At 42.3% G+C, this 26,630-nt stretch overlaps 2 protein-coding genes across 2 annotated transcripts in view; both read left to right on the top strand.

Annotated features, from left to right (window-relative positions):
• Position 1: 1 nt before the first annotated feature.
• On the top strand, positions 2–7,154 carry alad (aminolevulinate dehydratase). Its single transcript, XM_044012537.1, has 12 exons — positions 2–79; positions 1,558–1,684; positions 1,786–1,836; positions 2,271–2,367; positions 3,951–4,086; positions 4,176–4,259; positions 4,855–4,943; positions 5,027–5,082; positions 5,160–5,247; positions 5,890–5,976; positions 6,063–6,192; positions 6,792–7,154. The coding sequence occupies exons 2-12, from the start codon at positions 1,566–1,568 to the stop codon at positions 6,848–6,850; spliced, it is 996 nt and encodes a 331-aa protein (XP_043868472.1). The 5' UTR covers positions 2–79; positions 1,558–1,565; the 3' UTR covers positions 6,851–7,154.
• A 1,092-nt stretch (positions 7,155–8,246) lies between these two features.
• The window catches only part of npr2 (natriuretic peptide receptor 2), a 57,450-nt gene continuing 39,066 nt past the window's right edge, over positions 8,247–26,630 (top strand). Inside the window, exons 1-5 of the mRNA XM_044012659.1 lie at positions 8,247–9,315; positions 17,788–17,969; positions 21,677–21,790; positions 22,026–22,161; positions 25,599–25,693. Coding sequence (XP_043868594.1) covers positions 8,607–9,315; positions 17,788–17,969; positions 21,677–21,790; positions 22,026–22,161; positions 25,599–25,693 — 1,236 coding nt within the window. The 5' untranslated portion in view covers positions 8,247–8,606. The remainder of the gene's footprint in view (positions 9,316–17,787; positions 17,970–21,676; positions 21,791–22,025; positions 22,162–25,598; positions 25,694–26,630) is intronic.

Here is a 26,630-nt window from a genome sequence, read left to right as displayed (position 1 = left end):
TGGATTTAAAAAAAAGAAAAAGAAAAGAAGGAGAAAGAGTGGAGTGAAGTGTGGAGAGGTCGCAGTTTCCTTCATACAGGCGAGTACTCTGTGTTTCATACACTTTTATTCACTTTATGCACATGTTTTCACACTATTACACGTGTTTTAGGTTCATCCTTTATGCGTGACAACGTAGTTGTGGTTTTGAAAGTTCGTGACGTATTTATTTTTTTTAGCCAAGATGAAAAAACGAAATGAAAAATGTCAACATACAAGTTGTTTAATTGAAAGTACAGTGAGTGACGCATTAAAGTTATCTATCTAGCGAATCATGCTGTTGAATATTACTGACATTTATTCAGTGAAAGGGCTAGACCCATACGAACACTCATTACCTTCATTATTTACTGTCCAATATACTAATGTGTGTTCTACAATGGAGGTACATGTTCTGCACTTTTACAAACGTTTTGTCGTGTGAACAGGCAAAGTATGTTCTTCTCGTGCAGTTCATGTGACTTACTCATCTCCTACGTCGAGGTGTCATGTCATTTTACTTCTATATTGTACAATTTAATAACTGTGAGAATTCAGATTTGCAGTGTGAACACTGTCTGTTCTTTGAGTGCTATATTGTGCAACTTTTCTTTGCACCTTATTTTTACAAAAAGCCAACATTACTCTGTATTTTATTTGCATATAATGGGTCTAAATCATTACATGTACATGAAGGTGAAAAGCATGACATAAAAAGATAATATGGTGATTAAAGTGCACATATTGGTCAGAGCACTATAACAACAATCTTATCAAGTAAAGTCTTTTCCTCGCCTCCATATTTGACCACGACACCATGCGCATGGTCCCATTTAATGTTAAACTTGGTGTGCATACAACCAATAACTCGCTCCATGTGGATCAGTGAATTATCATATCAATTATTCAGGGATAACGAAGTACCAAAACATTTACCTGAAGTAATGTCCTCATCATTCGCTTGTTCTGCTGATGCTGTTTCCAACCAGTTGAGAGATTGTTGTTGTGATCTTTTCGAGTGAGTCCAATGTATACTATATTGAAATTGCCTTTTTATTATTACTGTTTTATTCATTTTTTTTCTTCATTTGTTTATTCATTTTCATCTATTCAAATAGTTCAAAATAAAGCTATCCATCAGTCAATCTTCTCGTCCTGGCTCTTAACCGGTTAAACCTCGACGTGCATCTGAGAAATGGCTTGTGCAAGTTTCTCTCCCAAGCTGGAAAACGATAGAAGCCTGTTAATGTGTATGTAGGATTGGACACGCTACCATGAGACCAAGTTCAGACGTGTATATCCAGATAGTTCAAAACATTCCAGGTGCTTGTAAAACCAGATGTGATCTTGTTTTTTGTATTGTATTATGTTCACATGATTGAAATGAAGCCTTCACTGATTCATTCATTCACTCACGCATGCCTGCTCTGTTATAACAGTGGCTTAGCTGCGTTGAAGCACTGGAGTGTGAGAGCCGTGTTTTTGCTTCCCACCGTGTTCACTGCTTCACTTTCCTCTCTGGTTGTCTCCTCGCTCCAGGGGTAAAGATGCAGACACCAGCTGAGTCCATCCTCCACAGTGGATATTTCCACCCGACGCTGCGGTCCTGGCAGACCTGTGCCGCCGATCTGAGACCTGACAATCTCATCTACCCGATCTTTATCACGTAAAACGAAAATGTCCTCCCTTTCCAGTCCACTGCACTGTGTTTTTGACATTAACTCCCGACCTCCTCCTCACTCCCGTGTCTTCACCACTCTCCCACAGAGACAGTGAGGACGCGGTGGAGCCCATCGGCAGCCTGCCAGGACAGGCCAGGTGAGAAACCCATCAGAACCAGGTTCAGAGCTTCAAACACAAAATCACATGACTCGCACACAGACGCACAGCGTGGCGGCTGCAGCTGTGAACTCACTCAGGGTGTTGTCCTGAGATAAAAGCGGTCAGGCCGGGTGGAGTCAGAGCCAAACACTGGACCTGGACCGAGATAAGAAGAGAATCCGTTAAACCTTTTGAGGCCTCACAAAACCAAACCAAAACTCAAACTGGCCTAAAGACCAGCCATGATAGTGCAACCGATACAAAAAAAAGTTAGTTTTGAGCACTGTAGAATCTTATTCTTTAACTTTATTGGAACTACTATCAGTTATCGGCCGTAGGAAAACCATATGTGTTGAATGTTGATGATTTTCACACCTTCTCCTGTGATTGCTCTCACTGTTGTCTTAAATATTGATGTTACACACACACAGATATGGAGTGAACAAGCTGGAGGAGATGCTGCAGCCTCTGGTGGCCAACGGCCTGAAATGTGTCCTGATCTTTGGAGTTCCAGCGAAAATAGCTAAGGTATGTGAAGCTGAAAGAGAAAGCGATCGTACACTCCCAATCAGAATGGAATATGGAGATAATGTTACATGGGATTTGAAAGTGGGTTGTCTTCACTTACGCCTTCGAATCTTGTTGGGATGCTCTAGTCTCGTGTTGGCATTGGGTCGTCTCGAATTGGGATGCTGTAGTCTTGGATTTTCTTAAATTGAGATTGTGTTGGTTTGGGATTGGGTCGTTTTCAGTTGGGATTGGTGCATCTTGAGTTGGGATTGCCTAGTCTTTATTGTGTCATCTTGTGTCAGGACTGGGTCATCTTGCATTGGGACTCGGTCTTCTTGTGTCAGTATTGGGGCGTCTTGTGTCAGGAGTGTCAGGACTGGGTCTTCTTGTGTCAGGACTGGGTCTTCTGTCTTGTGTCAGGACTGGGTCTTCTTGTGTCAGTATTGTCTTCTTGTGTGTCAGGACTGGGTCTTCTTGTGTCAGGACTCTTTGTGTCAGTATTGGGTCTTCTTGTGTCAGGACTGGGTCTTCTTGTGTCAGTATTGGGTCTTCTTGTGTCAGTATTGGGTCTTCTTGTGTCAGTATTGGGTCTTCTTGTGTCAGGACTCTTGTGTCAGTATTGGGTCTTCTTGTGTCAGGACTGGGTCTTCTTGTGTTAGTATTGGTCTTCTTGTGGGACTGGGTCTTCTTGTGTCAGTATTGGGTCTTCTTGTGTCAGGACTGGGTCTTCTTGTGTCAGGACTGGGTCTTCTTGTGTTAGTATTGGGTCTTCTTGTGTCAGGACTGGGTCTTCTTGTGTCAGTATTGGGTCTTCTTGTGTCAGGACTGGGTCTTCTGTGTCAGTATTGGGTCTTCTTGTGTCAGGACTGGGTCTTCTTGTGTCAGGACTGTCTTCTTGTGTCTTGGGTGTCCTTGTGTCAGGACTGGGTCTTCTTGTGTCAGGACTGGGTCTTGTGTCAGTATTGGGTCTTCTTGTGTCAGGACTGGGTCTTCTTGTCTTCTTGTGTCAGGACTGGTCAGTATTGGGTCTTCTTGTGTCAGTATTGGGTCTTCTTGTGTCAGGACTGGGTCTTCTTGTGTCAGTATTGGGTCTTCTTGTGTCAGGACTGGACTGGGTCTTCTTGTGTCAGTATTGGGTCTTCTTTGACTGGGTCTTCTTGTCAGTATTTAGGTCAGTATTGGGTCTTTTCTTGTCAGGACTGGGTCTTCTTGTGTTAGTATTGGGTCTTCTTGTGTCAGTATTGGGTCTTCTTGTCAGGACTGGGTCTTCTTGTGTCTGGGTCTTCTTGTGTCAGGACTGGGTCTTCTTGTGTATGTGGGTCTTCTTGTGTCAGGACTGGGTCTTCTTGTGTCAGTATTCTTGTGTCAGACTGGGTCCTTGTGTCAGTATTGGGTCTTCTTGTGTCAGGACTGGGTCTTCTTGTGTCAGGACTGGGTCAGTATTGGGTCTTCTTGTGTCAGTCTTCTTGTGTCAGTATTGGGTCTCTGTCAGGACTGGGTCTTCTTGTGTCAGTATTGGGTCTTCTTGTGTAGGGATTGTCTAGTCTTGATTTGGTTGTTGTCATCTTGTAAACAGTAACGGTCTCGTCTCGTCTCACCAGGACGACAGAGGTTCAGGTGCAGACAGTGACGATACTCCGGCCGTGCTCGCCGTGAAGAAGATCAGATCTTCGTTCCCGGAGCTGCTGGTGGCCTGCGACGTCTGTCTGTGTCCGTACACGTCTCACGGTCACTGCGGTCGGTGTCTCCTCCTCACATCTTTTACCTCCTGTTAGTTTGAGATCATGAGATTGTGTTTTGTTGTTTATTTTGTTTTATTTTTGCAGGCATCCTGAATGAAGACGGGACTCTGAACAACGACGCCAGCTGCCTGCGCTTGGCAGAGGTCGCAGTGTCGTACGCTCGTGCTGGTAATTCACTTTTTTATATTGTTTTTTTAGGGTGACACAGACCTTCTCTACATTTACCTCCTTTTCAATGTTAATTTAAAAACCTTTTGCAGTCAGGGACTCACTGTTTCTTTTACTGAACATGATTTCGATCACAGGAACGTCTTGAGGGAATACGTTCAGATTTGGTACAAACGTTCACTTGGAACTGTTGAAATTTGGGTGTTGGACAAACAAGGTCTAGATTGCCTCAGAGAAGATGTTTCAGACTCTTTCAGCCCTTTTTCTCGAGTGTTAGATGGATTTTCTTGCGATTTATACAAAGTATAAGTGAGAAAATGAACAGATTTTTTAAGTTTATGAGGTGAGAGACATCTTTCTGTAAATGCAAGGAATGTCTGTCTGTCTTTTACTCGCATAACTGTCCAACCATCCGTGTGACAGACGTCAAACTTGTCAGGTGACTCACTGAGGACACCAGTGTTGCTCGTATAAGAAAAAGACATATCGGCGGAAATGCGACAAATATAATTCACTAAAAAGAGCCCATTCTGCCACGTATTGCCTAGTTTGAGTGTGTTGCTAAACTGCGTTGTCATGGTTACGTTTTGTCCAGGCTGCCACATCATCGCTCCCTCTGACATGATGGACGGACGAGTCGGAGCCATCAAACAAGCGCTCATTTCTAATGGTTTGGGAAACAAGGTGAAGTATAAATGAGCATTTTTAACGTGTGGTAAAACATGTTCTAGATTCATTGGCGTGTTGTGTTGCGTGTTGTCCTCCAGGTGTCAGTGTTGAGCTACAGTGCAAAGTTTGCCTCCTGTTATTATGGACCTTTCAGGTCAGTACTGCTCCAGGTTCTGGTGTCACGAAAGTGAGCGTCCCTGAGTCGACTGACTGAGTTGTGTTTGTGTTCAGAGATGCTGCTCAGTCCAAGCCCGCGTTTGGGGACAGACGCTGCTATCAGCTTCCTCCTGGAGCCCGAGGACTCGCCATTCGAGCTGTGGTGAGTCATTACAGCAGCGGTTTAGGTTTTCTGAAGTGTGCTGACACTTCAGTCAGTGCTGAGCCCGGCGACAAAACACTCACCTTATAAAATCTACGCCACGGTAAGTCTGTAATATCTCAAGCATGTGTTTCCTGCTTTATGTTAAACGGCCTTTTCCGATCACTTTTTACTCTCCTGCACCAAACCCCATAAAGAAAAACGGTGATTTTACATCACAGCACACAGGAGTTGTTGATCCACTTGTGCCGTTGTTAATAAGTTAAAATGTTAAAATGTTATTTTATGACTTTGGTGTCTGAACTCCTTTGTTCGGATTCACCTCAGTGACACAACCTGACCACACGGGGCAGCAGTGGACCTGCAGCTCCTGTGTCCCTGTCGGATAAAAACAGTTGATTTTCTCTGTGGACTTTGGTGCGAGAGGATGATCGGTTTACAAAGCGACACAAACTTCAGTTTTCTGTAAATAAAACGCCGTCTTACAGCAAATCAAAGCAGTGAACCTGTTCTTGAGGCATCGTAGACCTCATGTGACGTTGATAAGCATTTTGCTAAGTGGCAAAAATCAGTTCCAGGCTGGTTTTTACGTGTCAAAAACCCAAACTATTCCTTTAACGCTGCTGCTTCTCTGCGCTGCAGGAGCGAGATGTGAGAGAAGGCGCTGATATGCTGATGGTGAAACCAGGTCTGCCGTATCTGGACATCGTGAGAGAGGTCAAGGACAAGGTCAGTGACTCTCGGAGCGAACATGGAGCTCTGCAGCGTCACTTTTTGTTGTTTTGTTGTAAAAACTAATGTTTCTTTGTCTTCAGTTCCCCAATCACCCGTTAGCCGTTTACAACGTGTCCGGAGAGTTCGCCATGATGTGGCACGGCGCTCAGGCCGGAGCGTTTGAACTGAGGGCGGCTGTGATGGAGGCCATGACCGCCTTCCGCAGGGCAGGTGAGACGGGAGGAGTGGGCGGGGCCATGGCGAGATCACAAATATCCACATAGTTGAATATTGTGTATTAAACTCTAGCAAGTTCAGTTGCTTCTTCAGCTTCTTAAATGGGAATATTTTCATTAAAACTTAATAGTTTTAGTTTGTGGACAAATTTATTCATCGTTTCCAGGTTTGGGACATTTTCGGACATTCTAATAATTCTTAGTTTAAATAGGGACGCACTTTTTAAAGATAACTAACTATTACGACGACCCAATTCCCTATATAAATGGCATATTATAACATTTTAGACTTTTTACTGCCCTTTTACAACTAATTTAACGACTAATATCATCAACCAGTCATTTCAAAAAGAAAAACATGTTTGATCAATGAAGCACATCTTTATTTTGACCCAAAATTAATCTCCTGTGACCCATTTTTGGGCCCTGACCCAGTCTTTGAGAACCCCTGCTGTAGAAGATAAGAGTTGACTGTTTTTTTTCTTTTTCTGGATGAATCCATTTGTTGTTTTTAGTGTCCAGGAGGTTTTCGGTTCAGACGCTTTCGTGTTAATCGCGATCTGATCAATAAAGTTTTCCCCGTGTGTGACACAGGCGCCGACATCATCATCACCTACTACACACCTCAGCTGCTCGACTGGCTGAAGGCGTGAAGAGGGAGGAGCCAAAGAGGAACTGGACCAATAAAACAACAACAAACAAACAAACAAACTTCGCTTAAGGAAGAAACGCATGGAAACAAGAGTTTAGTCGACTCTGCAGTGAATTTGGGGGGGGTTGTTTTTTTAGCTTGTGAATGAGTGAAACGCTGAGAACGTAACTGATTTTGTGTTAAACTGGGATCAGACTTCAAACGAGGCCTTTGATGAATGTGAATATAAAACATATCTGTGTGTGAATCTGAACACAAACATGATGTTTCCTCAGCTGAAGGAAATAAAACATCCTCTCAAACAAGTCTGTTTGTGTTATTACTGGTGTGAACAATAATATTCATAATCATTCATATTCTTTGTTTATACAGCAACTTTTAACTTGTAAAAACTGAGTTTACAAAGTGTTTTTAAAGAACATGTTTGATGTACTCTTTTATAGCACTTTTTACGGCCGTGCACGAAAACTCTCCAAACTCGCAGTCCACACCCGGACGTGCAAACATTTCAATTTAACCACGTTTTGGCGCCATCCGATGGATTTTACAGGAATTACAGCAAAGGAAACAACAATTTTGCGTTCCCACTAGCCATGCAGCCCAGAGAGACTCCGCCCCCTCACCTTTCTGCAGGTTACCAAGGCAACTAAGGTAATGGGCTGTCAGTCCACAATGATGGCCTCCAAAAAGGCAGTGATTGTGCCACCTACTGGCAACAGGAAGTGCATTTTCAGCAATAAATAATGTTTCATTTACATGAAGTTTTCAGGGCTGCAAAACTGTGACATAACAAATTATTGGTGACCTCTAGTCTTAATGTGTAATGTATATTATATTAATACATTTTTAATTTAAGGCTGATGCTATATAAACATTTAACCTCAGCACAGATGTAATCGTAAGGAATCACAAGAGCTAAAGAGAAGATTCATATCAATTTTATTAAGAGCACAAAAAGTTAAGTTTAAGGAGATTAAAAGTGTTAAAAATAAGATAAAAGTCTTTAAAAAGGTGTAAATGTCTAATTTTCTCTGTGGACGTTGGTGCAGGAGCACCGCGCTGAGTGACCACGAGGGGGCGACTCACTGCCATGTCACAGGCCTGGGAGACACACTGTAAAAAATGAATCCTGTCACACTTTGTTTTTCTGACATAATTGATGATAAAATGTGAGTGTTTGTTTAGAGAAGAACAAAATGATTTTTATATTTATTTACTTTTGTAAGGAAACATAAAAAGTGACGCAGAAACCACACACACACACACACACACATGTTCAGGTTGTTGTTTTAGGAGTGACGGGTTGATTTATTAGCGCCTCCTGCAGGAGCAGCACATTTCTTGCAGTGTGTGTGTGCGCGCGCGCGCGTGTGTGTGTGTGTGTGCGTGGGCAGAGCAGAGGCTGAGCCGTGATTTAAGTCTCGGTCGTGGATGGATGTTCTCACAGAGGCAGGACGCGCGCTGTGTGGAAGCAGCAACACTGTGTGTGGGGGTTTTCGTGGATTTTACGCACGGATGGCACCGCGGGGCTGGACACGATGACGCACGCGCCCACTTTGTTCGACTTTTCCTGAAAGAGAGAGCGAGTGAGTGAGTGTGTGGGAGAGAGAGAGAGAGAGAGAGAGAGAGAGGCAGACGGAGACTTATGAGTTGGTGTGAGGCGTCCACTCGCGGCCGTGTCTCCTGTCCACTCCGCTGCTGCGCGCTCTCCGTGGCCGTTGTCGCTCTCCTCCTCCGCGGGACTTCGTGACGCTGGGATGGGATGCAGGAGCGCGCTGGGATGCTGCCTGCTGGCGGCGCTGTCCTGCGGCTGCCTCCTCCTGCTGCTCCCCGGCTGCCGTGGGAACATCACCGTGGCCGTGATGCTGCCGGACAACCACCACAAGTACCCGTGGGCTCTGCCGCGCGTCTTCCCCGCCATCCTCATGGCGCACGAGGACCTGCACGGCAAACACGGGCTGCTGCTCGGCCGCTCCATCAACATCCTCAACTACAGCACCGAGGACCCCGCCGCGGGCTCGTGCGCCGAGAGCCGCGCGCAGGTGGTCGCCGTGGACGCCAAGCTCTACATCCGGCCGGACGCCTTCTTCGGACCCGGGTGCGTGTACCCGCTCGCCTCCGTGGGGCGTTTCGCGTCCCACTGGAAGCTGCCGCTGATCACGGCGGGGGGCCCCGCGTACGGCTTCGATAAGCGGGACGAGTACCGCACCATCGTGCGCAGCGGACCCTCCACCACCAAACTGGGAGACTTCGCCAACGTCCTGCACACGCACTTCAACTGGACGTCGCGCGCCGTGGTCATTTTCCACGACCTGCGGCAGGACGACCGTCCGCACTACTTCCTGTCTGAGGGGATTTACCTGAACCTGAAGGACGTGATGAACGTGACCGTGGAGGCGCAGCCGTACGAGAACGACTTCAACGACTACAAAGACCTGATCGCCTTCATGAAGGAGAACGGAAGAAGTAAGTTTCCAAAAAGTTTCTAAAGGTGTAAAAGGCACGCGTGGATATGGATCTCATATCGCGATAAGTGAGTCACGGTGAATTTACAGGATCATCGTCATGAAGTCATTTCTTAGTCTTTCTAGACACATGCGTGATGTTTCTGTTACATTACATGTCATTTAGAAGGGAATTGAACTTGCGACCATGAAGTCTTTTGCACACAGGTCTTAACCACTGAGCCACTCCACCCCTTTTGTAACATTATGACTTTTTCTTTAACTCTTAATGATAAAAACCTGAGTCATTTTAACACTTTTTTGCTAAAGTTGGTCGGTTTTTTAACTTCAGCAATTTAATAAGAAAAAAAAGTGATAGTGCAAGTAAAGTTTTGTAAAATAAGATCATTTTGTAAAACGTCTTGCAACTAAAACAACATTAGCATGTTTTTGTAACATTATGACTTTGCATAGTTATTTTAACACGTTTTGCTAAAGTTGGTCGTTTTTTAACGTTGGCGATTCAAAAAAATTCAACATTTTGTAAAAATTGATTTAGCAAGTAAAGTTTTTGTAACATTCGATCATTTTGTTTTTAAATGTAACCATTTTTTACTTTTTTGTTAAAGTCAGTAAATTTCTAACGTTAGCAACGTCTTGAAAAAAGTTTTATAGCATACTTATTGTATGTCAAGTGTTTTTTTGCCATCACATACATTTTGTAACGTAGCATGTTTTTAGCGCTTAAGTTTTATTCTTTGTAATGTCAGCATTTTTGAACTTTAGTGGTGTAATGTTTTTGTTACATTATGACATCTTATGACACTTTTTGGTATCTTAAGTCATTTCTTTTATCGTTAGCATTTAAAACAAACGTTTTGTAACATGTTTTGTTCGTTCCTGATTATCCTGTGAGTTTAAATTCACCACAGTGAACTTAGTTTTGAGTTTTTATCACCAAAGGTGATGACATTGTTCCGAACTGTACAACAGATGATTTTAACCTTATATTTACTTATTTATATTTACTTTTAGCCACTTAATAAAAGGCTTATGTCATAAAGCATATGCCTGTCTTTGTCTCACTGTGAGACTTTTCTGAGAGGAAGCTGACGTTTGTAAAAACCGCTCACTCTCATGCACCAAACCCCAGAGGAGCTGCTGGTCTACTGCCGCCTCATTTATGCAGTGTTTGTGTCGTTTATTTAAAGCCAAGCAAAGGCTTTGAATCACAGAAATAAGAATATATCGCACATGAACACAGGGATGGAGGCAGCAGCAGTGGATCAGCAGCTCCTGTGTGCTGGGATGTTGTTAAAACATCGCTCATTTTCTCGATGGTGCCTGAGCTGTGACTTCAAACTGGACAGGATTAGAAACAGGCACAAATAATCTAATGTGCTGAATTTGGAGCTTTTAGAGAGAGAGTGGTGGGGAGAGCGAGAGAGAGAGTGAGAGTGAGGGGGAGAGAGAGAGAGAGCTCTCACAGAATGAGGTCACGGTGAAATTTTCTTTTAGTTCAGATTCAACCTGAGGAGCAGAGAATGTCTGTTTATTTCAGGGTTACTGCAGAGGAATGTTTAGGCTGGGGTCAGTCTGCTGCTGCTGCTGCTGCTGCTGCCGCCGCCGCCGCCGCTGCTGCTGCTGCTGCTGCTTTACGGCCTGCAGAGGACCACCACCTGCGGTTTTCTAACACACACACACAGGGGTCGCGATGAAAAGGTCGCCCTCTCGGCCAGAGCGGGCTTCTGTATGTGTGGCTGTCTGCACGTATCCTTGCTCATTGCTGCTGCTGCTGCTGCTGCTGCTGTTTCTGCTGCTCAGTCTTTACTAATTCATGCTGTGAAGCCAAACTTTTGAGGTTCTCCCAATTCTTTCTCAGCCAACGAACAACTCAGACGACAAGATTAAAAAACATTAATCCAGGGACTCTCTCCTCGTGGAATAATCCATAATAGTCCATAAATCAGCAGATTCATGAGGAATCTATGATGATGAATGCAAGGAAAATGCCATGTCGTTCAATTTTTTCAGGGAAATGTTTTCAAAAACCTGATGTTTTTGTGGCTTTGTAATCCACTCATTCTCCTGCACCAAACCCCATAGAGAAAACCAGCGATTTTAACATCACAGCACAGAGGAGTCACTGATCCACTGCTGCCTCCATCACTAAGTTCAAATGTCTATTTTGTGAATTCGGCATTTGAAATCCTTTGTTCTGATTGACCTCAGTGACACAAAGTGACCACACGAGGCAGCAGTGGACCAGCAGCTCCTGTGTCACTGTGAGTTAAAAGCGCTGATTTTCTCTATGGGGTTTGGTGTGTGAGAATGAGTGGTTTGAAAAAGTCTGTCTAACAGTGAGATAAAGAAAAAGAGTCTTTAGAGAATATATGTTTTAATATCGCACATATTTTATGAAGTGAGTCTTTGGTGTTTTCAGTCTTGTGTTGATTCTGTGTGAACGTGAACAAAATTTTCACGGCCAATAAATCGATTTTCTCCTTTGCATGGTTGCACTGACTCAAGTTGTCCGATTGCCCGTCTTAGTCCGACTAAGCCGTAGTCCGACTAAGGCCGTAGTCAGACTAAGGCCGTAGTCTTGATTAGAGTGAGTGTCCAAAGGGCAGCGATGGTGGTTGGAAGGTAAAGAAAGGACTGATTTCCATGCCTGATGTGGACATCACTGCGTCCCATAAAAAGTTAAAAACCAGCTTCAGTCAAATGTCTGTCAGTCGCACGTCTTCCTGGAAACAAAGTGAAACATTTGTGTGTGTTGTTACAGTAACAGCGTCACAACAAACAAACGGGGGAATAAACACAGGTTAATTAAATGTTGGTAAAGCGGCAAAAGGAAAAAGAGGTGAAAGGTAACAGCTGCCAAATCCTCCTCCTCCTCCTCCTCCTCCTCCTCCCCCCTCGACCACTTCTCTTTCCCCGTGGATGAATTATGGGCTGCGGCAGTGAGCTGGAGGTCATGGAAGCTAATGGTTTTGTCAGGGCTTGTCCCGGCTCGGCTCACTTCTCTCCCCCCCCGACAGATAACCTCCGGCCTGTCGGCTCTGGCAGCTGAGCCGCTGAGCTGCGGGTGAGAGGAGGAAAACAAGCTTTCCTTTAACTGTGACTCAGCTCCCGACACGATTGAAATGCTTTCCGTGTTTTTTCGTGTCGCGTGAAACGCTGCTGATAATCACTCTGTCAGACTCTCGTCCATAAGCTGTTGCCATGGATACGCTAATAAAACGACAGGTAAACAGAAATAGAGCAGATATATTCTTCAAATATTTCCTGGAGCTTTATTTATTTTAAGTGATGCAGGCTTCCCACGGGTCCATGAAATCCTTGAAAGTTTTTGAAAACATAATCAGATCCAGATGAAACTACTTTCCTCTTCATTTTTGAACAAGAGATGATCTATTATTAAGAGAAAATGAGTCACGAGGGGAACGTATTGGGTTTATTTTGTAAGTTTGTCCTTCTGTTAGCAACTTCCTGTCTGCAGTTTTTCGTCGGATCAGTCTGGATTTTTTGTGATGTGCAGGTGATCACTCAAGCATGTTCCCCTTACATTTAGCTAAGAATCGACCCACTGTTGACGTCACAACCATCAAACTTTCAACAACTCCCACTTGTTAACAATGGGCAAAACTGTAAGACATCGTTATCATATCTCTGTCGAAATGAATCCGACGCTCGACCAGCAAACTGTGTTTCACCGGCAATACCAATGTAGCATACTCAAAATAATGGTAAATGTCTCCTGCCACTGGTTTCCATGGGTCCTTGAAATCCTTGAAAGGTTTTTGAAAATCAACCCCTTAATGGGCCTGCATTGCTTGATGGACACTGTCCACTGTGACGTGATGAAAAAAGAAAAAAGACCCTTTTAAGTAAAACGTTTAAGCTCATTTCCCTGCTCTGCTGTAGAGTGAGATGAAAGGTTAAAATATATATATATATATATATATACATATATACATATATATATATATATATATATATATATATATATATATACATATATATACGTTTATATACTCTACTCAGAGACATTCTTTTCTCTATATTTTTCGGTCCATTAATGACACAAACGAGGGAAAATCTCAGCGTCGTGAATGGAATAAAACATCGAGTGCACGTCTGTATTGTGTCTCCTCACAATGAAGCTCAGGTATACGGTGCCTTGGTGTAATTATAGAAACTGTGGTCTGTCTGTGTGTGTGTGTGTGTGTGTGAAAAGACTCCCAGGATGCAACAGCAACAGCAACAGCCACCGCAGCAGCAGCAGCAGCAGACACAAGAAACATGACATGACAACACAGACGTGTGTTTGAAAATCCTGTGTAATCCGGGACAAAAACACGACTTGCTTTACTTGTGTGTGAGTATCTGTGGCGTCCACGTCCTAATTAGCAACACGGTGTTGTAATTAAGAATTAAAAAATGCTCAGACTGACGTCAGTGTTATTGCAGACGTCCACGCGTCTTCGTTGCTCACGTTGTCTCTTGTGTTTCGCTAAAACAGATTCAACGCTAAAGCTAACAACCTTCATAGGAAACTGAAACCTGCGTCTTGAATGGAGTGACACGCACATATTCTGTGACGTCCGACTCTCCTCAAACTGTGATACAACGCTGAAATGTTTGCGGCTCCATTTCTAATATTTTAGCTCAAGTAACTGAAGCTAACAATGCAAATTTCACAACTTTGTTGGATTTTGTGATTCAGTCGTTTTGTCGCTGAAGCAAAACTAGCATCTACTTGTGTCTTCTTCTTCTTCTTCTTTTTATCAAAATGCAAGGAATGTTGTTTCGATGTCACTAACGTTAGAAGTTGAAAGCAAATAAAAAAAAGCTTCACAAATATACTAGCGCTGGCCCATCAAGTCACGTTTAGCAAGTGCTAGCAACACTTGCTAATCTCTGCTAATAGTCACTGTGGCTACCCGATCCATACTGGAAACCGAGAATGTGACTACTTCCTGCTACAAATACTGTTTCCAGGTTATGGTGAGGGTTAGTGTGAGGGTTTTCGACAGGAATTAGCTACACTTTGCACATGCGTAGAACAAATCTGGTTTCTGGCGGTGACAGCTATCGAATGCCGGGTGAGTCTGCTGTTGTTGTGCTAACTATTTTGATGAGAAAACAATGCGATGTTTTTACGATTTTTCACCCAAGGTTGGACCACACACGCTGCTACTCAAGACCATGCTAAATGAAACTGGACATTGGTCCACAATGTTGCATTACTACCTCCTACTAAGGCCTCTGACTTGAAACAGAAGCAACAAACAGCTCTGTGTGAGACCACCAACCAACCTGGAAACTGTGAAGTGGAACAACTTGTACCAAACAATCTCATGTGCTGTGCCGAGCAAAGGCCGGAGCTCGGCGCACGTTACCGTACGACTGCTACAACACAGGATGACTTTTTCCACTGAGCGGCGGAGCGCTGCGTTTACTTTGAGAGCGTTCCAGGAGACAGGGGGACGGCCTGGCATGAGGAACCCCGTTTGAAGAGGAGAAGAGAGTCGGGGTCTAAGCAGCAGTCGGGGTTTTTAGTGTAACACATGAGGAAATGTCTGCTCACTGGGAGTGACGACTGCCTCAGAGCTGGCAGCAGTCGCTCACTACGACATACAGTACGAATGGAAATAAAGGCCCCGGGCAGCAGACGTGAAAAGAGACATTTTCTTTGCTTTCTAAAGTGTCTTCCAAGAGTTTTAAAGTTTAAAGTCTTCACAGTAGGAGTTTTACTGAGGAAGAAGATACCAGAGCAGTGGCTGTTGTATTTGTCTTCATAGCAAGAGTTGCTAATGTTGCTACATTCTAATGTCAACATAGTGATTGTCACTGTTGGGTCCTCTTTGATTTGACCTACCTACCTACTGACCTACCCTTAACCTACCTACCTCCCTACCTACCTACAGTACCTACAGTATCTACCTACCTACATTACCTACCTACCTACCTTACCACCTACACTTACCTACAGGCCTCCTTACCTACCCATAACCTACCTGTACCTACATGACTTACCTACCTACCTACTTACAGACCTACCTACCCATAACCTCCTACCTACCTACAGTATCTACCTACCAACCTACCTACTACCTACCTACATTACCTACCTATCCAACTACCTACCTACCTACATGACCTACCTACCTACCTACCTACCTACATGACCTACCTACCTACCTACCTACCTACCTACCTACATTACGGACCTACCTGGTTAAAAGTAATTTCCTCAGATGAATCATAAGTTTTAGGCTTATTTAAAGTTGTTAGACAGATAATTATTGAATATCGGTGCCATCTTTGAGGACAGATCTTCAGAATTGAACTAGGTCCCTCTGTTCTTCACAGACAAGAACATTTAAATGAATTCTTCCTACATAACTCATCACAGACTTCTTGACTCGACAGCACCAGCTTCCCAGACGGTCGCATAGATATTAACATTTTACACACTAAACACTGTTCTTGATTGATTTGCTGCTTGTGTTCACGTTCACCGTCGTTATTAAAAACACTTTGTCGTTATTTGTTTATGTTTCATCTCGTCTGACGTTCTCACCTGTTTTCCATCAGTTCCCGGGGTCTCCACTTCCACCCCCTTCTCTGCCTGCCTTTATTTTCATTCAAACATCTGCTGCAGACGAATAATAAAGTGCGTCAAAGCGCCACGTTTATTAGAAGCAGACATCGCACGTGCTTAAAAGTATCAACACCAGTGGGAAAATGGTGAAAACTCTGGTTTTAATCGACATAAGTTGACCCATCAGGATCAATTTGACTCAGTAAATTTGCACATGAACACGTTTTACCTCAAAGTAAAAGAAATGTTCAACTCAGCGACGTCACAGATTTATCTTATCTGTGATAAGCTTTCCGGCTCGTTCACGGATGTTGTGAAAGTGGACGCAGATCGCAGTTGAGCTTTAAAGCTTCAACACTGAGCCCACTGACGGGAAATATGAGGATATTTACAAAAAAAAGGGTTAGAGGTCAAGCCTCCCCGCCTCCTCCAGACCAGCGGCGGGGCCTGACGTGTTTGTGCCGGCTGCAGATGCTGATCTGGCTCCGGCCTCACATCTGCTGCTGAATCACCTCCTGTTTTGAGTTTGATCAAAGTCATCAAACACGAGTCTCTGAATCTCCTGGTGACCGACAAAACATTTGCTCGCTATGTGACGACGACAACAACAACATCATGACCAAAATGTGCCATATCTGTGTCGTTTTGAGCTGGTAAATGAATCACAAGCATCATTTTTTATAACCTATGGACCGACGGTGGCTCAGCGGTGGAGCGAGTCGTCTTTTAACTTGAAGGTTATGGGTTTAGTTCCTGGTTCTGCTACATGCTGATGAGCTGCAAACTAACGATTACTCTGTCAAATATTTTCCAGGAATCGTTTGGTCCACTAAATTTCAGTCGGTGTTTCTCAAACCTAGAAAGGACGATGTTCTCAAATGTCTTGTTTTTGTCCAAAAACCAAAAACTATTCTGTTTGAATGATTTCTTTGTTACATGGAGCAAAGAAACCAGAAAAAAATCACATTTAAGAAGCTGAAAAATCAGAAAACTCAAACCGATTCATTAAGATTCTCAAAACAGTTGTCGATTCATTTAGTAATCGATTGATAATCGAGTAATTGTTTCAGCCCTAGTGCAAAACACTTAATCCCATGTTGCTCATGACGGCTGTGTGATAGAAAATGTGCTGTATGAATGAATGAATGAATGGGTGAATGGCAAAAACTGTAGTGTCAAGCAGTGTCAGGCGGCCATCAAGACCATACACAAAGATATTTTACTTCAAAGTTTGGGAAAATGGGGATCTACAAATAACCTCCTGCGATCCATCTGTGGGTCCCCGACCCAGTGTTTGGGAACCACTGCTGTCAGGGATACTTCAGGTTTTCCAAAGCAAGGCAAGAGTCCAATAATGTACACCTCGAGAAATCGCGATTTCACCGCCACTGTGTCCATTTTTGAACCTGGAAACTCAGACATCGCCTGTAACCGGGCTCCTATTGGACAAGAGCAGCTGTCACTCACACTTTGTCGTCCATTGAGACCAACAACTCTTTACTGACGGTAGAAATCAAGTGATTTTAAAGACTTCCCAAAGAACCAACCAGCAGAGTCGCCCCCTGTTGACCAACGTCTAATTCTGTCCAATTTTCCTGGCTGAAATGTGTAGTCTATGGTGCCGATGCACGTCCGATTTTACTGAAAACATGTAAAAACTGTTGTTAGCCACTTAACTGAAGGCTTAAGTTAACTTAACTTAAGGCTCACAACAAGTGTTTGCTATTTTAAGTTTGCTATAGTTAAGTTCTTAAGTAAACACAGATTTCTCAGGACCGGACTCGTCGTCAGTCAAAGCAAAAACAATACGACGGTTTGACCTTGAGTGAGTATTTTTGTACAGAAAAATAAACACGTGGTGTGTTGTTGTTCTTCTCTCTGCAGTCATTTACATCTGCGGTCCTCTGGAGACGTTCCTCAACATCATGAAACTGTTCCAGTCTGAGATCCCGGACCCAGAGAACTACGCCATCTTTTATCTGGACGTGTTCGCCGAGAGCCTGGCTGATCGCAAACCGTGGCAGAACGCCGACTCCAACTGGGCGGATCCCATCAAGGTCTTTAAGGTAAACAGTGTGTGTGTGTTTGTGATGACAGTTGAACTGCTCTGATGATTTCAGGTCATAACTCTGGATGATGAGCTGCAGTTGTGTTCAGATTCTGTGTGTCGTACAGTACAGTTGACTGTGGACCGTCACAGTTTTATCCGTTCCCTAATTTGGAGGCCAAACCAAAAAAAAACACCATCTGGCAGCAGAGAGGAAGAAGAAGAAGAAGAAGAATGTTTGTTTGTGTTCATGGAACCTCTGAGTTCCCATAATAATCCCCATCAGACACAAACTCCAGGAAACTCTGCAAATAAGTGACGTCAACAAACCTTCAATATTTTTTTTTTTATGTTATCGGGCTTGATTTATCGTTGCATTGGCTGCCAGAAAAACCTTTGGAGCTTTTTCATGTTACAGTTGTAGCACGAGTGTCGTCACTGGAAGAGTCACGAGTGCGACGTCCGACACAAGAAACAAAGCCAACAATGCTGAACTGTAGATTAGTTAAAAATCCTTGAAAAACATGACGTTAATCTCCAACATTTAGCAAAGGAAATGTCTAAAATCTCAATATTTAGGAGAAATTGAGGAAAATTCTTCTTTGTCGTCGACTCCCGCTTACGTAATGTTGTTGTCAGGAAATGTGTATTTTGGCTAAACCTTTTTAGCTAACTTCCTGTTAGCAGTGAGGGTGTGTGTGAGACTGTTGCACTCCAGTTGTACTTAGCGGTAATAAATTCCCACTAACGAGTCCGAAGTTGCGTTTTGTCAAACTCTACTTGCCAGAGTTCACAAATCAAAATGGCTGCCGTGAGTGTAAAGCTGTAGTTTTATGCTAGGTGTTTTATGCTAGCTCTTCTTTTGTTGTTGTTGTACACACAATACACTTGTGTGTTTCTACGCTGTTTTAATGTAATAAACGTGTACTGAACTACATTAGCGTGCTAGTTGTGGACTTATGACGTCATCAGTGGGGAAATTCTTACCAGAAATTGAACGTGAACACAGTTTGGTCATCACCACCTAATCAAAACTTACAGATAAACGCACGCCAATGAAAACATAACCTTCTTAAGGCTTATGTTTAACTAACCCTTAAGTACTTAAGGGTTAACCCTGGTGAGTACAATAATAAATAACAAAAATAAAAATAAAATAAATCAGTGCACAATGATAATCTTTGTCATTTTTTTCTGTTCTCATTTACTAGTGCAGTGAAGGACATATGGTATTTTTCTGCTTGAGTCCCTTCAACCGCTTCCAGAGTGACGTTCTTGTGCGACATTAATGAGTTAGAGGATGTGTGTTTTTCCCAGGAAGCCGTTTGGCCTCAGAAATCAGTGCGACTACGCATGTGTCGCCCGTCTAATTTATCTTCTTAAATCACTCTGGCCTCTCCACATTCACTGCTCACAGAGGTTTTTTTAAACCAAAGCAGCTGCCTGAATACAAATGTTGCGTCATGACAAACTGATTATGGCAGTTTTTGCTCCAAGTCGTTCAAATGTAGAGAGGCTACTGGTCTACTGCTGCCTCGTGTGGTCAGTTTGTGTCACTGATGGAAATCTGAACGGCGAATAAGCAACAGCCTCCTGTTCTGCTGTGACGTAAAAATGCTGATTTTCTCTGTGGACTTTGGTGCAGCAGAGTGAGTTGTTAATAAAAAATCTACAATATTTTGAGACTTGTTTTTGTCACTTCATCTCACCATAAGACGACCTTTTCCAACCAGAAACTGAAATTTGTGACATTTTCACACTTTCTCCATTGGGAAAATCAGTGATTTTACATCACAGCACACAGGAGTTGTCGATCCACTGCACCGTCACTGCTGCCTCCATCACTCAGTTCAAAAGTGTTATTCTGTGACTTCTGTGTTTTAATTCCTTTATTTTGGATTTGCTTAAATGACACAAACTCACCAAATCAAGCAGTTGTAAATCAGCAACCCCTGTGTTCATGTGAGCTGAAACCGTTGATTTTCTCTATGGACTTTGGTGCAGGGAGTAAGTGGTTTTCAAAGTGTCACAAACTGTAGTTTCCTGCTGTAAAAGGTTGTCTAATGGACAGATTAAGTGGCAAAAACAGCTTTTAAAATATCGTGTTGTAGATTTTATTAACCGTTCACTCTCCTTCACCAAAGAACAACCTGTTTCTGAACAGTTTCCTCAAATTGAACCTTTTGTAAAGTGGCTAAAATCATTCTTTCTTGCTGTCTCTGTTGACATGCGGCCTGCTCTAGAGGCTAGGGGGCGCTCACAGCACAGTCAGCTCTGACGATGCGTAATTATCTCATGTAACTACCACTTTAGAGGCGCTTTAATGTTGTTCCTGTACACAAACAAATGTCTTGTTTAATTCCAATTAATGAATGCATTATTGTTTTTGCTTTAAGAAAAAAAAAACCCAAAGAAAACAATTATCCTGCAGAAGTGTTTGTGTCATAATATGATATAATAAGACAGTGATGTGTGGTGTTCTGCTTTTACATGATCTCTTTATCTGCTTTGTATGAAACCGTCTCTTCTTAAACTTGGCTCCCGTTTCGCTGATGTTGCAAAGTGTTAATTTGTCATAACAGCGCTCATTAAAGCACATCAGGCTTCTTCTTTTAACACGTTTGTTATGTTTGTGCTCCGACTCCAGTTTGTGTTGTAACATGAAAAATGACCTGGAGATTTTCCAGTGGAGAGACAAAGAGAGAGAGGGAGGGAGAGACAAGGGAGAGAGAGGGAGATTACACAGTTAAATGTTTGAAAGTGTGACAGCAGCATCAGCAGCAGCATCAGCAGCAGCAGGAATATCAACAGAAGGTCAAACACAGCAGCAGGTCAGTTGTTTGGCCGACGTTCACGTCTCTGTCCAAACATGGCTGTTTGTGTGGGGAATGGATTTCCTGATTCAGCTGTCGTGATAAACATATGGTTTTGATTTGAACTCATTTAAGCTGCATTTCATTGGCCTTATGTTTCTGTGGCTAACGGACACTTTATAGTAAGGAGTAAAAGGCAGGACTGTAATAATTTGTACGTAATTCAATCCATAAACGTGTTATAATGTCATGTTTAGTGTGATATAAACAAACAAAAACAAACAACTGTACGCAATATTCTGGGTTATTTTGATTAATATTACAGATTAGCAAGAGATTGGAATCGTTAGCATTGTTGGCCTTATGTTTCTGTGGCTAACGGTCACTTTATATTAATGAGTAAAAGGCAGGACTGTAATAATTTATACATAATTGGATGCTTGTAAGTGTTATAGTCTTGTTTAGTGTGAAATAAACAACATAAACTAATGTATTGTAGCTGATATTCCTGATTATTTGATTAGTTGTACAGGTTAGCAAGAGATTCAGAGCATTAGCATTGTTGGTTATGTGGTTCTGTGGCTAATGGACACTTTATATTAATGAGTAAACGTAGGACTGTAATAATTTGTATGTAACTGGATGCTTGAAAGTATTATAATGTCATTATTAATCTGAAATAGACAAAAAACAAAACAAATGTACCCAATATTCTGTGTTATTTGATCAATATTACAGGTTAGCAAGAGATTCTGTGCATTAGCATTGTTGGGTATATGGTTCTGTGGCTAATAAACACTTTATATTCATGAACAAACTTAGGAAGGTAATCATTTCTACGTAATTCAACGTTTTTAAACCATAAGAGTGTTTAATGTCATGTTTAAAATGTCTTAATCTGTGTCTCCTCCAGTCCGTGATGGTGATCACGTACCGGCCTCCTGATAATCCCGAGTACAAAGTCTTCCAGAAGAGACTTCACGCCAGAGCTCAGAGGGATTTCGGAGTGCATTTGGAACCATCACTGGTAAGACGTTCGCACATGCAATGACCGCTTTGATATTTCAAATTCACGTCCACTGTGACAATAATGAGCACAATCAACAGCTTTATGTCTGCTTTCATTTCAGCCATTAAGCGTTTCACTAAGAGCAAATGAGGCTCTATTTATCTTCTCTTCTTCTTCTTCTCTGAGAGTCATCATCATAAATGTATCGTTCCATCAATCAAAACCTGAAAACCGTTGCATAATATCCTCACAGATGGACTACATCGCCGGCAGCTTCTATGATGGCTTTGTGTTGTACGCCAAGGCCTTGGAGGAGACACTGGCGGAGGGCGGAGCCCAGAACGACGGCATAAACATCACGATGAGGACGCAGAACCGACGACTCTGGGGTGAGAGAACATCTGGAACATACACACATGTATCGGGACACCTGACCATTAACAGCTTCCACTCTTCTTGGACGAGAAGGTCTGGCTCACAATCTCTGTTCAAAGTTAACCCCAAAGGTGCTCGATGGGATTAAGGGTCAGGGTTCTTCGTCGGTCAGTCGAGTTCCATGTGGAACCACGTCTTCATCAGAGTCCTTGCTTTGTCCACTGGGACACAGTTGCAATAGAACCTTCCTTTAAACTGTTGTCCCAAAGTTTGGAAGCATGGAATTGTCCAACATGTCTTGATCCTCTGAAGCGTTAAGGAGATCAGGGGCCGAGAGACCAAAGCCTGAGTGAAACACCTAAAAGATAAAGTATCGCTGATGAATTTTCCTGGTTTCAAATGCTGTTGCATTAAAAATAATAAACACTATATTATAAATGAAATGTGCCACCACCTAAAGCCACAGCTGCCCTAAATTAACAGCATTGATAATTATTCAAAATCATGTTTTATGTGAATACACCGTAAAAAAAAATTATTGATTAAAACGACAAATGATAGTTCTTCACTTGCATTACTGAAGAGAAAAAATTGTTTTTACGTATTAAAAGGGGATTTTATTTGGTTAGAAACACGTTTTTGAAAGTTCTAAAATATTTATGTTTTCTCATTTCTATGGCACGTGGTCTAATACATTTGTTGAAAAGCACTGTATGTATATATTGATTAAAAAATTCATGGAATCAACAGAATTATATTTAAAAAATGACACTTCTTTAATTTAAATGGTAATTATTTGTTATTGTGCAGAATTTGACCACATTTATAGTCAATTTCACACGTAAATATCCTTCATTTAACATTAAAAAGTTTAAGATCATGTAATGCAGATTAAAAACAGTAGATTATATGTTATTTTACAGTGTATTTACAATTTATTGTCACTCTCAAACCTTTCATGAGTCCAGAGACACAACCTGTGTGCAGCTTTATATCTAATTTATATCTATTATTGGAATATAGACTCAGTTTCGGGCAGTTAATGTCTGACTAATGCTATTTTCACCACTTCATTTAGACTCTGTGTGTGTGTGTGTGCTGATTAATGTAAGTGTGGATGCTGAAAACGGTCATTAGTCAGAGAACAAAGCTCTCCAGTGAAGCATGTTGTCAGATAAGTGACTGATGTCAGAAAGCAGCGTTTAACCCTCAAAAACAAAAATGTGATTAAACACATCGCGCTCCGCCGACACGATGATAATTACAGTGTCGTCGAACAATTATCACACAACTCTCCAGTTAATGGTGTCTGATGCTCACACACGTCTGTGTTTACACTGCTGTCTGTCGCAGGAAGGAGAACAAAGGTGTTTTTGTTGCCTCAGTTTAAAAAGAGGAGGATTATTATTGTCTCCATCACGAGGGAAAATAAAAGGAAAACTAGATCCTGTGTTTACTGGAAGCTAAAGTCTGTGTCGCTTTGTAAACGCTTCACTCCCCGACACCAAAGTCCAGAAAGGTTTAGCCACTGCTGCCTCCATTAGTGTGTGCACACGTGTTATATTGTCAATTTATTTGTTAGGTTTCAACAAAGTGACACAAAGCGGCTAGATGTGGAAGTAGTCGAGGCGCAGCTCCTGTGTTAATGTGAGCTAAAAATGCAGATTTTCTCTTGGTTTGAGTGAGAAAGTGAGTTTTACAAAGTTTAGTTTCCAGTCAGAAAAGCTTGTGGAACTGTGAGATAAAGTGGCAAACATACCCTTCGGTGGCTAAAATTCAATTTCGGTGTACACCTAGCGTAAAACTACAGCTTTAGAGTCACGATTTGATTTGTGAACTCTAGCAAGCAGAGTTTGAAAAAACTTAACTTCTGACTCGTTACGTACAACGTGTGCAATGACCTCACACACCAAAACCCTCACTGCTAACAGGAAGTTAGCTAAAGGATTAGCCAAAATACATATTTCCTGACAACAACGGTATGTTACTAACCGTCTGTGTAGAAACGGCCGTTTGTCGCGACACAAACACACAAACTAGTGACTTGTAAAGCAGTTGTTTTGGGTGTAACTGAATCATTAGAATCAGTTGATTTAAAAAGATCGGTTGCCAGAATCATTTAGTACTTCCTGCATGACCGTAGCACAGACTCCATCCCTAAAGACTGTTCCTAAATACACCAGACTCCTCTGTTAAATATTGACATTTTAGACATTTGCTTTGCTAAATGTTGGAGATTGCAGGAATCCTGAGGTTAATTTCAATACCTTTCTAAGACTTTTTCAAGACCTTCTCAAACTATTTTAAGACCTGATCGCCATTTCAAGCTATAATCAGCAACACAACACAAACAGTTTTACTTTGCAATTAAATCTATAGAGCACAAGCATACAAAGGAACTCATAAGCGACAGACAGCTGCTTCTGCTCTCTGCTGCCAGCGTTGATGCCCATGGACACTTATCTTCTTTCTGCAATATAAACAAAAGGCCCCCGGTTGTTCTGAGCAACAGGCTTCAGCCATTGCTGAAATTCAGGGATCTCCGACCAGGAGTCTGCAAACTCACATTTTCCCATCTCTGGCTATTTTGGAGTTTATTTTGTGCGATTTTGGATATTATTTTGCGACATCGTAGTTTTTAACAAACGCTGGGAGGAAAATAAATACATTCATACCCTATGGACAAAATTTAATACCTCATGAAATCGCCATTAACACTTTTTAATACTTTTTAAGACCCCGCGGACAACCTGTTAAAGGATTTTTAAGTCTTTTTTTGATGGACAGTTTGGCATTATTAGCTTTGATTCTTGTGTCGGACGTCACACTCGTGCCTCTCCAGTGACGACACTTTCTGACCAATCAGTGGCCATCGGCAGTCTGTCGACGTCACATTTTAGTATGAGCTCAGCTTGTTTTGAACCTCGTCACAGCAGGTACTTAAAAAACCCACCAGGTTCTATCACTGATGGAAAAGCACAAGAAAAACCGAGTAGATTTGAGCTGAGTCGTGCTAGAACTGTATAATGGAAAAACCTGAATTGTCCCTTTAACGGCTGCTAATGGAGTTCTCGACGACATAGAAGAACTCAGGACACGTATCGTGTGCTAATGTTTTAAAAATGGTGGCACTTTCAGGACTGGCTTTCATCATTATCTCTGTTTTGAATGAATTTGTTAGAAAGTGCAGTTTGTGTGCGTGCAAAGAAAAAGAAACGTCCTGAGTGAATGTGATGCTCTGATCCTGTGTCTGAACATCTTGAACCAGTCTGGAACAAAGTCAAACACTGTCTTTTGCAAAAAAAAAAAAGTCTGTTAGTCATTAATACGCAAAGTGAAGAGACGACGAATCCACAGTTCACGATGATGCAACGCGTACGACAGAGAAAAACACCTGAATCAAAGGACTTCATAAATGATGTTTAAAGACGTGCTATTGTTTAAATTCCAGGAGTGACGGGACTCGTGACCACGGATCACAAAAACGCCCGGGACATTGACGTCAACCTGTGGGCGATGACTGACCAGGAGACGGGCGAGTACGGGGTGAGTCATGTGTTCACTGTTGGATGTGGGGCTTCTCTCAGGTACTAACAGTTCCTGTGTGCTAGTCGTACTCGGAGGTTGTAATGTCCCAGTTAGGAGTGGGAGGTTTGAACTGGAGCGCCCCCTGCAGATGTAACGCTGAGTCATTGTGGTCTGCCCCAAACATTTATGTTTTATTTGAGCTTTTCTGTCCTCTTTACAAACTGGTGTTTGTAGACATGTTACTATGGTCTTTTCATGTAAACACCATGTAATGTGATTATCAAATGGACACAATTAGCTTTGCTAGTTAGCAAACCTAGCTATAATGCTAATATTATAACCACTGTATAACTACGCTTGTGAAGGACTATGGAGTTATGTGGACGTGTAGCTATGTTGTAATTATGTATGAAATATCATGTAAAGTTTTGACCAATGAACAAAATTAGCTTAAGAGTTAGCAAATGTAGCTATAATGCTAATATTACCCATTACTACACTTGTGAAGGACTTGGAGTTTTGTGGACGTGTTGCTATGGTGTAATCATGTATGAAGCACCATGTTATGTCTTCACCAAATGGACAAAATTAGCTTGCTAGTTAGCAAACCTAGCTATAATGCTAACATTATAACCACTGTATAACTACACTGGTGAAGGACTGTGGAGTTATGTGGACGTGTTGCTATGTTGTAATTATGTATGAATATTATGTAAAGTTTTGACCAAATGAACAAAATTAGCTTGCTAGTTAGCAAACCTAGCTATACTGCTAATATTACCCATTACTACACTTGTGAAGGACTTGGAGTTATGTGGACGTGTTGCTATGGTGTAATCATCTATGAAGCACCATGTTATGTCTTCACCAAATGGACAAAATTAGCTTGCTCGTTAGCAAACCTAGCTCTAATGCTAACATTAACCACTGTATAACTACACTTGAGAACGTAAAT

This window comes from Solea senegalensis, linkage group LG21 (genome assembly GCF_019176455.1).
Source record: "Solea senegalensis isolate Sse05_10M linkage group LG21, IFAPA_SoseM_1, whole genome shotgun sequence".
Lineage (NCBI taxonomy): Eukaryota > Metazoa > Chordata > Actinopteri > Pleuronectiformes > Soleidae > Solea > Solea senegalensis.
Note: the sequence above shows the minus strand (reverse complement) of the source record. Positions and strands in the feature narration are given on the sequence as shown.